The 11,843-nt window shown below is 42.5% G+C and overlaps 1 protein-coding gene across 18 annotated transcripts in view; it reads left to right on the forward strand.

Annotated features, from left to right (window-relative positions):
• The window catches only part of Prune2 (prune homolog 2), a 268,296-nt gene that overhangs the window by 150,524 nt on the left and 105,929 nt on the right, over window positions 1-11,843 (forward strand). For all 18 annotated transcript variants that reach the window (XR_386484.3, XR_386485.3, XM_030250976.1 and 15 more), the window contains exon 7: window positions 7,396-7,551. Coding sequence is in view for 16 of the 18 variants with exons in the window: in XM_030250976.1 (XP_030106836.1) it covers window positions 7,396-7,551 (156 nt within the window). In the remaining 2 variants the exon portion in view is untranslated. The remainder of the gene's footprint in view (window positions 1-7,395; window positions 7,552-11,843) is intronic.

Consider the following 11,843-nt stretch of genomic DNA (forward strand, 5'->3'; position numbering starts at 1 on the left):
TGTAAAGTCTTTCTTTATGCTCCTTTGCTAAAATACACATGTGAACACCCATTTGGAAATATTTATCAATGACAGAAAAAAAGAGTAAAGATTTTACTTATTAAATTTACTAAATATTTGTATTAAAGTTGTAAATTATCCTCTATGTTTTCCAACTTTTTCTGCTGGTACATCTAATCCTAATTGTTGTATTTAAACTCTTATACTCAAGGATACTAATTATTTCTTATCTTATGAAGGAAAATAAAATGATGGTAAATAATAATAACAGCATCGGGGGACAGTGGGTTCTAAATAGGAAAGTGCTATTATTTGATTATTATTTGATTATTTGATTTACATTTTTAATTATTCATTCATTTATTTATTTGTAGAGGACAACTTGTTTGTTGTTTCCTTCTACCCAGGGTTCCAACTCAAGTTGCCAAATATCTTTATGTCCTGACCCATCTTTGGGGTCTGATTTATAATTTTAAAAGCCATTCTTGATGTTGTGTGAACTGTTCAGAGAGAGAGGAAAGAGCCTGGGATACTAGCTGGGATGTTGGCACTCATATTTAGGCAAGAGATGGTGGTGGCTGGGGCTGGAGAGACAGATGATTTGATGGTTAAGAACACATCTATTGTCCTAGAGGAGCTAAGTTTAAATCCCAGCACCCATCCAGGGTGACTCTAACCACCTGCAATCCTAGTTCCAGGGGACCCAGTGCTTCTGGCCTCTGGCACGCATACTCATGTTCACATAAATGCAAACAGACAGGCAGGCAGAAATGCCTCTGTGTGTGTGTGTGTGTGTGTGTGTGTGTGTGTGCGCGCGCGCGCGCGCGCATGCCTGCACATAATTAAAAAGAAAAAAGAAAGAAAAAAAGAAGATGGTGACTATATCTAAGATGGAGAAAAATTAAGAAGGGTTTGGCTTGATTTATGTTTTAAGGTAAAGTTAACAGGATTTGCTGATGGATTATTTGAGGTATGAAGGGGAAGGGGAATAAATGACCAAATAATTCCTAGCTGTTTGGCTTGAGTAACTGTCATGAAGGGGCAGGGCAGGACGCGCTCAGGTCATCTTGTGTTTGGGAGGCTGGTCAGATATTCCCATGCAGAGTCCAGGTGGATGAACTGGTGAGAGATACTCACTGGAAAGTTGGAAGTGTTAAAGCCATGCACCTCTGAATGTGAGTGCCAAGGAGAGTGGGTACCGAGAAGACAGTGCAATTGAGGGACACCGTGTTGGGGCAGTAAGCATTTAGCAGGGTCATGAGGAGGAGGGATCAGCAAAGATGACTGAAGAAGACTGGTCAGTGAGTGAGGAGAGAACAAGGAGAGCATGAAGTGAGGAAAGCAAAGCGCTCTGAAGGGAAGCCGGGTCAGCCTGGTCGGAACGGCAGGTAAAGTCCAGTGGGGGAGAACAAGGATGCGTCCGATTGGACATGTCAGAGTGATTGGCACTTTAGAGAAGAGCAGTTTGGGCAAAAAGATGGGTCTCAATGCCAAACAAGGGAGACTAAAAGGACAATAGAAGGTGAGAGTGTATTCAGGGCAGTGCTGTCTCTATCCTGGGAAATGCCACCTTTAACTGCTCAGACGTTCTTAAGATATTACTTAGATCAAGTTTGCTTGGTGCAATGCGTGGCTCTGCCAGCGTTTAGCTTCAACACTGAATTTTATTTTATTTTATTTTTAAGAAAAATTTGGTGCCATTTCCTGATAATCCCTTTCTCTCTGCGTGGTGGTTGTTGAATTATTGCTACTTAACTTTAGGAACTAGTTTATTCATTGTATGTTATGTGGGTGTGTTTTGCTTACATTTACGTTTGTGCACCAGGTTCATGCTTGGTACCCAAGAAGGTCAGAAGAGGGTATCTGATGCCTAGGCACTGGCATTATGAATGGTTGTGAACTACCATGTGGGTACTGAGAACTGAACCTGGGTTCTAGGCAAGAGCAACAAGTGCTCTTAACCAGTGAGCCCTGTCTCTAGCCTTCAGTACTGAATTTTTTAAAAAGTAATTTAGTAAGAACTAAAAGGGTATTTTTGGATAATGGAATTTTCCACTGAATTTGACTGTGTATTTCCAATGACAAATACATTAAACCTACCAGATAGGTACTCTCACAATCTGAGGGCATGTGGAGCCAAATCGTTTCTGCTTCTCTGCCCTGGGGTTATCATCGACAACGGTGTCATCATCACCTTTATTATCATCTTATTGTAGGGTTCTTCGGATCTCTAAATTAGCTTTCGGCTGGAAAATAACAGTCTTCTTTTTCTCTCTGCCTTTCTAGATTTTTCTAATTCCAAAGCTAGGGATTATTCAAGCAAACATTTTTACAACCTTCTAAATGTTTGATGATTGAATCTTTAGAACCAGGGGCACTAATGGCAAGCAATTGCCATTTTCCCTGCTTTGGCTGGTCAGTTCCCAGTTCTCAGTAAATTCCTAAATTCTAGTAAGGTTCAGAAAAGTAGACAGTGTGTGTGTGTGTGTGTGTGTGTGTGTGTGTGTGTGTGTGTTCCTGGAGTTGAATGGTAAATTACAAAAGGAAGCATCTCTTTATTTTTTCAACTAAGTGGGAAACACATATGCATGTGTATAATTTAACTAAAAGTGGGAGAAACATTTTGCAGACATCTGAGCAGGTTAACAAATCGTATTTGTATACGTGTAACAAAAACAGTAATTTATCAGGTAGAAGGCAGATGGGGGAAATAAAATGGCAACCTGTGTCTACAGTGGGGCTCCGCTGATGATGAAGAGCTGTTTACTCAAAGCCAGCACTGCTCTCTAGCACCGTTCAGAGCCACTGCAGCACACGGCTCCCCATAGCTAGAAGACAAGAATAAATTATATGCTATGCAAACAGCACTCGCATAAAAGCAGAACCAACAGATTGTACTTCCCAGAGTCCTGAAGAGTCTCACTCATTCCCTTGTTTGACTATTTTAAATACGAAACTCTTGACACTGCTAGAACAGGATCCGGCTTGGACAAGCTCACTACAGAACATGAGGCATCAGTGTCAGGGTTACTATAAAACGCATTGGGGTTTGATAAGTATGGCAAAATAGTTCACAAATAGTTCAAAATAGTTTCTTTCAATCAGCACTTCATCTAATTCCATGGAATTTTGTTTGGACTCACCCACAGAAGGATTGAGGCAACATTACCCAGAAGTCCTAGACTGAAAGAATCACTTAAGCAAAAAGGTGAAAGGAAAGTTCTTGGATTTTGTCCGTAACCTATTAAATGGCAACGTGTTTAGGATACACAGCCCTGGGGGTTCTGTGGTGAGCTCAGTATAAAGCATTAGGTGTTGAGGTGTTACCCATCTCAGTCCCTGGAGAAGACTGGGAGTGGCGAGGACAGGTTTGGAGGAAAATACATTGACCGATCCCTTGCTAAAGCAGAGCTCATAGGTGGATGCAGGGGCAGCTGCAGCTTCAGTGAGTCTGGAGTGTGGGTGAAACTGTATTTCTAGCAAAAGGCCTGGTCTTCCCAGTGCTGATGGACAAGATGTGTCTGTCTGTGTAGCAAAAAAGAATCCAAAGAGTGTCTGATGTAGCCAAAACTCTTGAATAGCAGAAGCCCATAACTGCAGCCTCTTTTGAATAATGCTCTTGAGTCTTACTATGCTCAGGTATGAGTCAAGTCAACCTTTGTTTGTTTGAGTGACACAAGGGGAGTGGTCACCAGTGCATGTAAACATTTCTTTGGAAGGCAGGCCTCCCTTTTAGAAGTTTATGAATGTGTTAGGGGCTTCATATACGTAAAAATATTTGGAAAGGAAAATTGTGAGACTTCTTACAAAGTCTTGATATTGATAAATAATATTGTAAATAACTGTCTTTCCTGCTTGCTTTCAGGATCATTCATACTCTAAAATCATCAACCTAACAGTTTCTGCGATGGCATTTGGATATCATGGGTGTTAGAAGTATGGGCACTGGAAATATACCTTCAGGATCACGTGATTCCAAAGGTTCTTGCATGTGAACATCACAAACTTCATTACCAAGTCAGCTGAATAGATACTTGATATACATCAGTAATACACCCTGAGAGCTTTGTGATTCTTACATGTAGTTCCTTGGACCCTAAAAGGAAAGTGATCTAGTAAAATGCCTAAGAAGAATAACTGCTATGAGAAACCAGTCATGGTGGCTCCCAACCTTAGTCCTAGCACTTAGGAGGCAGAGGCAGCTCTGTGAGTTCAAGGCCAGCCTGGACTACGTAGTGAGTTCCATGATAGCCAGGGTTATGAAGAGAAACAGAGCAAAACAACAAAAACAAAACCAGACAGCCAAGCCTTATCAACACATGAAGCCCCTACCCACCAAGGGTCTCTTACAGTCTTCATAAAGCTAGAGATTCCATTCAGCAAAACTGCAGGACCTGTGTGGTTAATGGTGATTGTGGTAGCTGATAAGAAGTCTTAAGCAGCTATAATGTGCAAATATGAACCAACCTGGTGACAAATCTATAATTACACATACCTATTCAATCATGCACAGTGGTTATGATTGGTGGAATGGCAATCATGTTTTCTATGGTAAATACATCTGTATGGTTTTAATATTGTATCACAACATCCATAATTATATTTGCTGTTATAATGAAAATGCATAGAATTCTTTAAATCCCTTGAGTATACATCATGATGTTTTCCACTGATGGCATGATAAACTACCAGTTAATTGATTATACATGATAGGGGTGATGAGGATGGCAGTGGTCATGGTGGTGGTGGTAGTGTGTGTGTGTGTGTGTGTGTGTGTGTGTGTGTGTGTACTGCAATTCCTCAGAATCTTGAGGGGATTGGTTCTGAGAGCCCTCTTTGAATATCCAAATCTATAGATATAGAAGTGTCTTCTGTAAAATGGCATCGAATTTATGTCTAACTCATGTATATCCTCCTGTATTCACCAAGTCATGATTAGATGACCTAAAATACCTAAAATATACAGATAGTGGTTGTACTATTTAGGGGACAATAAGAACAAAACCTGTATGTGTTCAGTACAGATATATTTCTCCTAAACACATGTGATCTGATCAACTATAGTTTTAATCCACAGATGTAGAACTCATTAATACAGTAGCTAGCTAGGTGTGTGTGTGTGTGTGTGTGTGTGTGTGTGGTTTGTATTGTGTAATTGTGTATCTGTTTGAATTGTGTGTTTATGTGTGTGTGCACGCATGGGAGTGCATGCATGTGTATATGTGCATATGTGAGTATGGGTGTGAGTGTGCATGCGAGTATGTGTGTGTGTATGTGTGTGCATGTGTATGAAAGTGTGTGTGCTTGTGAGTGTGTGAGTGAGTTTTGTGACAGGAAGCATAGCACAGAATGATTTTGTTTATTTTTCTCCAGTCTGTTTACAAAGATTTCTTGAGCAACTACTATATGAATATTCAGATATGAGTGCCAGGGCTTGTAATACCAGCTTCACTGTGCTTTTTGAAGGAAGAGAGAAAATTGTATGGGCAAGGTGGCACTCACTGAAACTGGTGTAGCTTGAGAAGTCAACACATTCCCTATAGATGACTGAGCCACATTCTGGGAATGCCACAGCCGCTCCTGCCTTCCACAGCTGCCACAAATAGCAAGGTTGACCCAATATTAAAACTGCTACAAAATTCTCCTGGACTTCTACACTGCAATAAAAAGTCCTCGGAGCTGGAGCTACAGCCCAGTTGGTAGAGTGCTCTGCTAACATACACAAAGCCCTGGGCTCAACCCACAGCTCCACATACACGAGACCCTGTCTCAAAAAAAAAAAAAAAAAAGAAAAAAAAGAATTCCTCAGTCACTTCATCAAAGTGCATCTTCAGGAAATTTGGGTAGAAATCTAACAATAATCATAGGAAACAAAATTGTAGGGTCAGCAAGGTGGATCAGCAGGTAAGAATGCTTGAAACACACTATGGCAACCAGAGTGAAATCTCCTGAACCCACACAAAGCAACCAGATGCAGTGGCCACATCTGTAATCTCAGAACACCACAGTAAGATGAGGTGTGGAGACAGATCAGGTGAAAGTTCACAGGCCAGCGAGCCTGGAGTATACAGAGCAGAAGCAAGAGAGACCTGCCCAGCAAGGAAGGAAAAAACTGACTCCCTAAAGTTGTCTTCTGACATCTGCATACACACATGGCATCTACACACACACACACACACACACAGAGAGAGAGAGAGAGAGAGAGAGAGAGAGAGAGAGAGAGAGAGAGAATACTGTATTAATTACTTTTCTGTTGCTGTGATAAAATACCATGGCCAAAGCAGCTTATAGGAAAAGAAGTTTTATTTGGCTTACAGTTCCAGAGGGACGAGAGTCCATCATGCTGAGGAACCACGGCAGCAGGAGCAGGAAGCTGAGAGATCACATCTTTCACTACAAGCTCAGAGCAGACAGAACAAATCACAAGTAGGGCAAGGTCATCTATTGTCAAGGCCTGCCCTCATCATGTACTCTCCAGCAAGGCTGCATCTTCTTAACCTCCACAAGTGGCCCCACCAACTAGGGACAAATTGTGCAAGTACCTGAGCCTATGAGAAATATTCTCATTTAATCCACTACAGGTACCCAAAAGAAAGCAATATTATAGAATAGGTATACTCCTATAGGAGATATATAAAGTCTATAGACTATATGTATACATGCACACACACACACACACACACACACACACACACACATATATATATATATATATATATATAAAATAGGAATATAATAGGAGTATACCACAATATAGAATGTATGAAGACCAGGCTCAGAATGTAGGCTTCACTGTACTTCTTATAGGAAGAGAGACAGTCAACTAGACCCCTGCTATATGACACTTCTTGCTTTTCTAGTGATAGGTGGAGATTAGAGTCAATAGACGTGTATTATAAATAGTGAGGGCTAAATATACTTTTTAAATACTTAATAAATATTCCATAAAAATGTGTTCCTTGGGGCTTGAAAGATGGCTCAGTAGTTAAGGGCACTGGCTGCTCTTCCAGAGGATTCAGGTTCAGTTCACAGCATCCATTTCTTACAATATCTGCAACTCTAGTTCTATATGATCCAACACCCTCACACAGACATACATTCAGGCCAACAGCAATGCACATGAGATAAAAAGAAATAAAAATTTTAGGAATGTGTTTCTTGTGTAAAGAATTGATAATAATGGCAGAGACATCTTCTTTTCTTGATCTGGGAAAATAAATCAGTAAGGTGTATTTTAAGGCAGAACATGGAACTTTCCAGAATTTCTCAGAGAATTTACTTCACTTGCCTCTGGTGATAAATACCTGTCCTGATACATCCCAGGCCTGAGCTCATTCGTGGCTAACTGTCTGAAGCAGGCAGTTGGACACTAATCTCTTGTGTCTGTTGTTTCAGGACTACCTGCTTCACGGCAACATCACCAGTGATTTAAAAGCCTTCACAGACAAGTTCGGCTTTGACGTCCTCATTCTGATCTCAAGCTTCACATGGGAGGAACAGCAGAGGCAGCAGATCGCCGTGTACTCCCAGAACCTGGAACTGTGCAGCCAGGTGAGTTGTCCTCTCATCCCTTTCACTGTTTATGGACTTCAGGAAAGGAGATAAGAATGGACTGCTGCCCCCTAAGAAATAGGCCCAAGAGATAGAGTCCTGCCTGAGACTGGACTTGTTTTCTTTTAGCAAGGCTGTATTAGTCCATTTTGTGTTGTTGGCAGAGTCTGGGTACTTCATAAAGGAGAGAGACTTATTTTGGTTTGGTTACTTATTTAGCTCATATTTGTAGAGATTCAAGAGCATGGCTCTGGCTTGTGCCCTGCTGTGGTGAGGACTTTCTGGTGGATGGGATCACATAGAGAGCCTGGAAGCAACAGGCTAGATGTGTTTTGTAACCACCCATTCTCATGATAATTAAGACAGTCCCTTGAAGTCTTCATTAATCCTCCTGAAGGTGGTGGCCTTGTGATCTAACAACCTTCTACTAGCCCTGCCTCTGAAAGGTCCTGCCTCACCAACACTATCACCCCCACATTGGGAGCCAAGCTCCTGAGTGCAAAAGTCCATAGCAGACCCCCATAAAGATTTCCCTTCTAGACTGAAACCACGAAGAAAACTACCAGCGTTTTCTCACCCAAATAAAGGCAACTCCTCCTTTTCCATACTGCTTTCTTTTGAGAGTGTTTCCCTGTGATAACTTAGTCACTGACTCAATACCCATGTGGTGCCTGGTGTTTATGGACAAGTAATCTGATGCCCTAGCTAACACAGTCTACAGGTGCTCAGATTCTCAATAGGTAATCGGTTGGATTTTGTATGGTGATAGTTAAATCTTTTAATAAACTACCTAGAAAAAAAAAGAAGAAGGGGGAGAGTGAGGAGAAGAGGAAGGAGAGGATGAAGGAAGAAGAGGAGAAGGAGGAAAGGAAGAGGAAGAGAAAGAAGAAGGAGGAGGAAGAGGAGGAGGAGGAGAAGAAGAGGAAGAAGAAGAAGAAGAAGAGGAAGAGGAAGAGGAAGAGGAAGAGGAAGAGGAGGAGGAGGAGGAGGAGGAGGAAGGAGGAGAGGGAAGAGAAGGAAGAGGAAGAGGAGGAAGGAGGAGGAGGAGGAAGGAGGAGGAAGAGGAGGAGGAGAAGGAGAAAGTTAATCACAATATGTTAATATATGGACCAAGTTAGTTAATGTACTTACTAGCATTGAGGTAGAAATAGACGTGGATATAATGAATGGTTACTGTGAACCTCACTAGTAAGTCAGAGTCCTTTGTTATCATGGGTGACAGGAGGCAAAGTCTCCATTCCCATCCCTTTCTTTCCTGCACCCCCCCCCCCCCCGTCCTCTAATAACTCCATTTGGCTCCTTTGTGTTCATATGACTGTATTCTCTAGTTCTGTCTCTGCTTCCTCAATATAAGCATCATCTTATCTTTCAGATAAGAACATGATGCTCTTCCTGAGCTGGATTTTTTTATCCCCCTCCTCTGCCCCACATACCTGTGTGCATCTAATCACCAGCTGGGGCTTTTCTAATGCTAACACAGTATGCATTCAGATTCAAAGGTGCACTAGTTAACTTTTCTTATCACAGTGACAGAACACCTGATAGAAGCTACTATCTGTTCACATTTCAGAGATACTATCTATCCCTCATGACAGAGACAGCATGTCGACTTTCTGTGGCAAGTGGGAACTTGTGGCATGGCTTATTATTGTAGTGGATCGGGACTCATAGTGCTAGATAAAGAGCAGGACTTCCCTGTAACCTCCAAGATCACCCTACAGGCCTAGGTCCACCAGCTGGACCCCATGTCTAAAAAGTTTCATAGCTTCCCCATGACAGCACCAGTAGGTGGAGACCAGGGATTCAATTCATGAGTCAGTGTGGGAATGTTTAACAGCCAAAGCGTAACAAAGGGTAGATCTTATCCTCTCTGCTCCTTAACTTCCTAGAGACACCATGCAAGTTGTCCGAGCTTCCATTGTCATAGTTTTTTCAAGTCACTTTTGGGGCAGATCCCTTTTTCAAACCAATTTGAAAGTTGGCTTACTGAAGCAGATGGAGTGGTCAAGAGCTCTGTTGCCCTTGCTTACCCTTCTCTCTTCACTCCCATGGCAGCATCCAAAGGCAGTAGTTTCTCTAAACACCTTGCATCACAGAGGAGGAAGGCTCTGCACCAACAGGTCCCGCTTTGTCGTGTGATAATACTGTGGAGAGTACACCACTGCAGTTTGACTGCTGAGCTCAAAGCCCAACCCCATCATGCTAGCGGAGTGCTGTTGGCCCTGTCTTAATCCTTCCCTAGTCTCATAGGACCACTGTGAGGATAAGAGATCGTGGCTGTGAAACATTGCTCTATGCAGGTGTGGGTAAGCACTCAGTTATTATCATCCACCAAGGCCACTCCCATGGCCTGTGTGGCACTATTTCTACCATCATTTTAACCCTGTTAATCCTGTAGGGCCTTTCTTAAAACTCAGTATGCCAAAGCACTTGTGATGTCCCCTAAATGTCCAAGCACTGCAGCCCAGGCCTGGCCCAGCCTGGCACTGGCTGTCTGGTTCAGTGTCCTTCTGCCTCCTAGGTACCTTTGTGGGTTCCAGGGGCAGGAAGAGGTCTAGGTGACTGGAGAAGCTCAACCAGTGACCCCCTTTCCCTCTTACCCCTTTTCCTTTACTTGCCACTCTTATCAGGGCTCAACCAGGTCTAGCTTCCTCCAATATTCCAATGCTTTGCCGGCATCCGGGGGTTCTGTAAACTTGAAATTCATACCTGTTGGAAGAAGGTCCTATGTTACACCTAGGAAAGGCTTTGGGGGCTTTTAAACATCTGTACTTGTAACTTCCAGAACTGGTGAAATGGAGCAGCCGACTAATCTGAATTTTAAGTTAACTGAGCAGGTTTCCGGGGCTAGAGAAAGTTTGCTGGTGGTAGACGAAGCCGACTGCAATGGTAGCTGGGTCTCAGTTGTTTGTGGCCTCCTTAGTAGACAGATGGACATGGTTTGAATTTTTTATATTAAGAAAAGGATTGGGCTACAAATAGAGCTCAGTCAATAGACTGCTTGCCCAGCCTGTGTGCAGCCCTGGGTCAAGCATATGCATCCCATTATCCTGGCCTAGTGGCTCTTCTTATAGACCCAGCACTGAATAGGTAGAAGCTGTATATTACTTTTCTGTTGCTCTGATAAAGCATCATGACTAAGGCAACATACATAAGGAAGAGTCTCACTTGGTGTCCTGTCTTCCTGCTGGAGGTGGGCTCTATAAGTTCCCTCTCCCTACTGTCCAGCATTTCATCTAAGGTCCCTCCCTTTGAGTACTGAGAGTTTCTCACTTCTCAGATGTCTGGTACATCCAGGAAGGTCCCCCCCCCCGATCTCCTATTTCCCCGAGGTTGCCATTTCCATTCTTTTTGCTGGCCCTCGGGGCTTCTGTCCTTTTCCCTCACCAATCCCAAGTCACAACTCTGACCCATAATTGCTCCTGTCTGAAATAATTAAAGACATGGAAATGGAGAGGAGCCTGAGGAAAAGAAGGTCCAGTGACATGTTGAAAGTAGGACCCAGCTCAAGGGGAGGTCCCAAGGCCTGACACTATTACTGAGGCTACAGAGGGACCTATCATGACTGCCCTCTGAAAGACCCAGAAAGCAGCTGAAAGAGTCAGATGTAGGGTAAAAGGAGTTTATTTGGCTTACACATCCACATCACTGCTCATCATTGAAGAAAGTCAGAACACAAACTCAAGCAGGGCAGGAGCAGGAGCTGATGTAGAGGCCATGGAAGGGTGCTGCTTACTGGCTTGCTGCTCATGGTTTGCTCAGCTTGCTGTCTTATAAAACCCAGAACCACTAGGGATGGCACCACTCACAATGGGCTGAGCCCTCCCCCATCAATAACTAATTAAGAAAATGTCTTAGATCTGGATCTTATGAAGGCGATTTTCTCAATTGAAATTCAGAGAACTCTAGCTTGTATCAAGTTGACATAAAACTAGCCAAGATGGTCAGCCTTCCTCAAAGATGAGCCCTAACTAGTCATCTAACATTAAGTGGTTATTCTTAAAACCACATGCACATAAGAAACATTAAGCAGACTCAGCAAATTATATTTTTATATTCGCTCATATATTTTGCATATGTGTTGATGACAATATTAAATTTTGAAAGGCCATGAATTTGAGAGATGGTTGGTTGGGGAACATGAAAGGAGTTGGAAAGGGAAAAGAATGGATGAAGTGAAAAGAGGTGGAAGATGAAGTAAATATAGTATACATATGAAAATACACATTTTTTTTAGAGAAAAGAAATAAAATGCAAGGGCCATCTGCATGCTCACATGAACCCTTTTGCTC

Source organism: Mus musculus, chromosome 19 (genome assembly GCF_000001635.26).
Source record: "Mus musculus strain C57BL/6J chromosome 19, GRCm38.p6 C57BL/6J".
Taxonomy (NCBI): domain Eukaryota; kingdom Metazoa; phylum Chordata; class Mammalia; order Rodentia; family Muridae; genus Mus; species Mus musculus.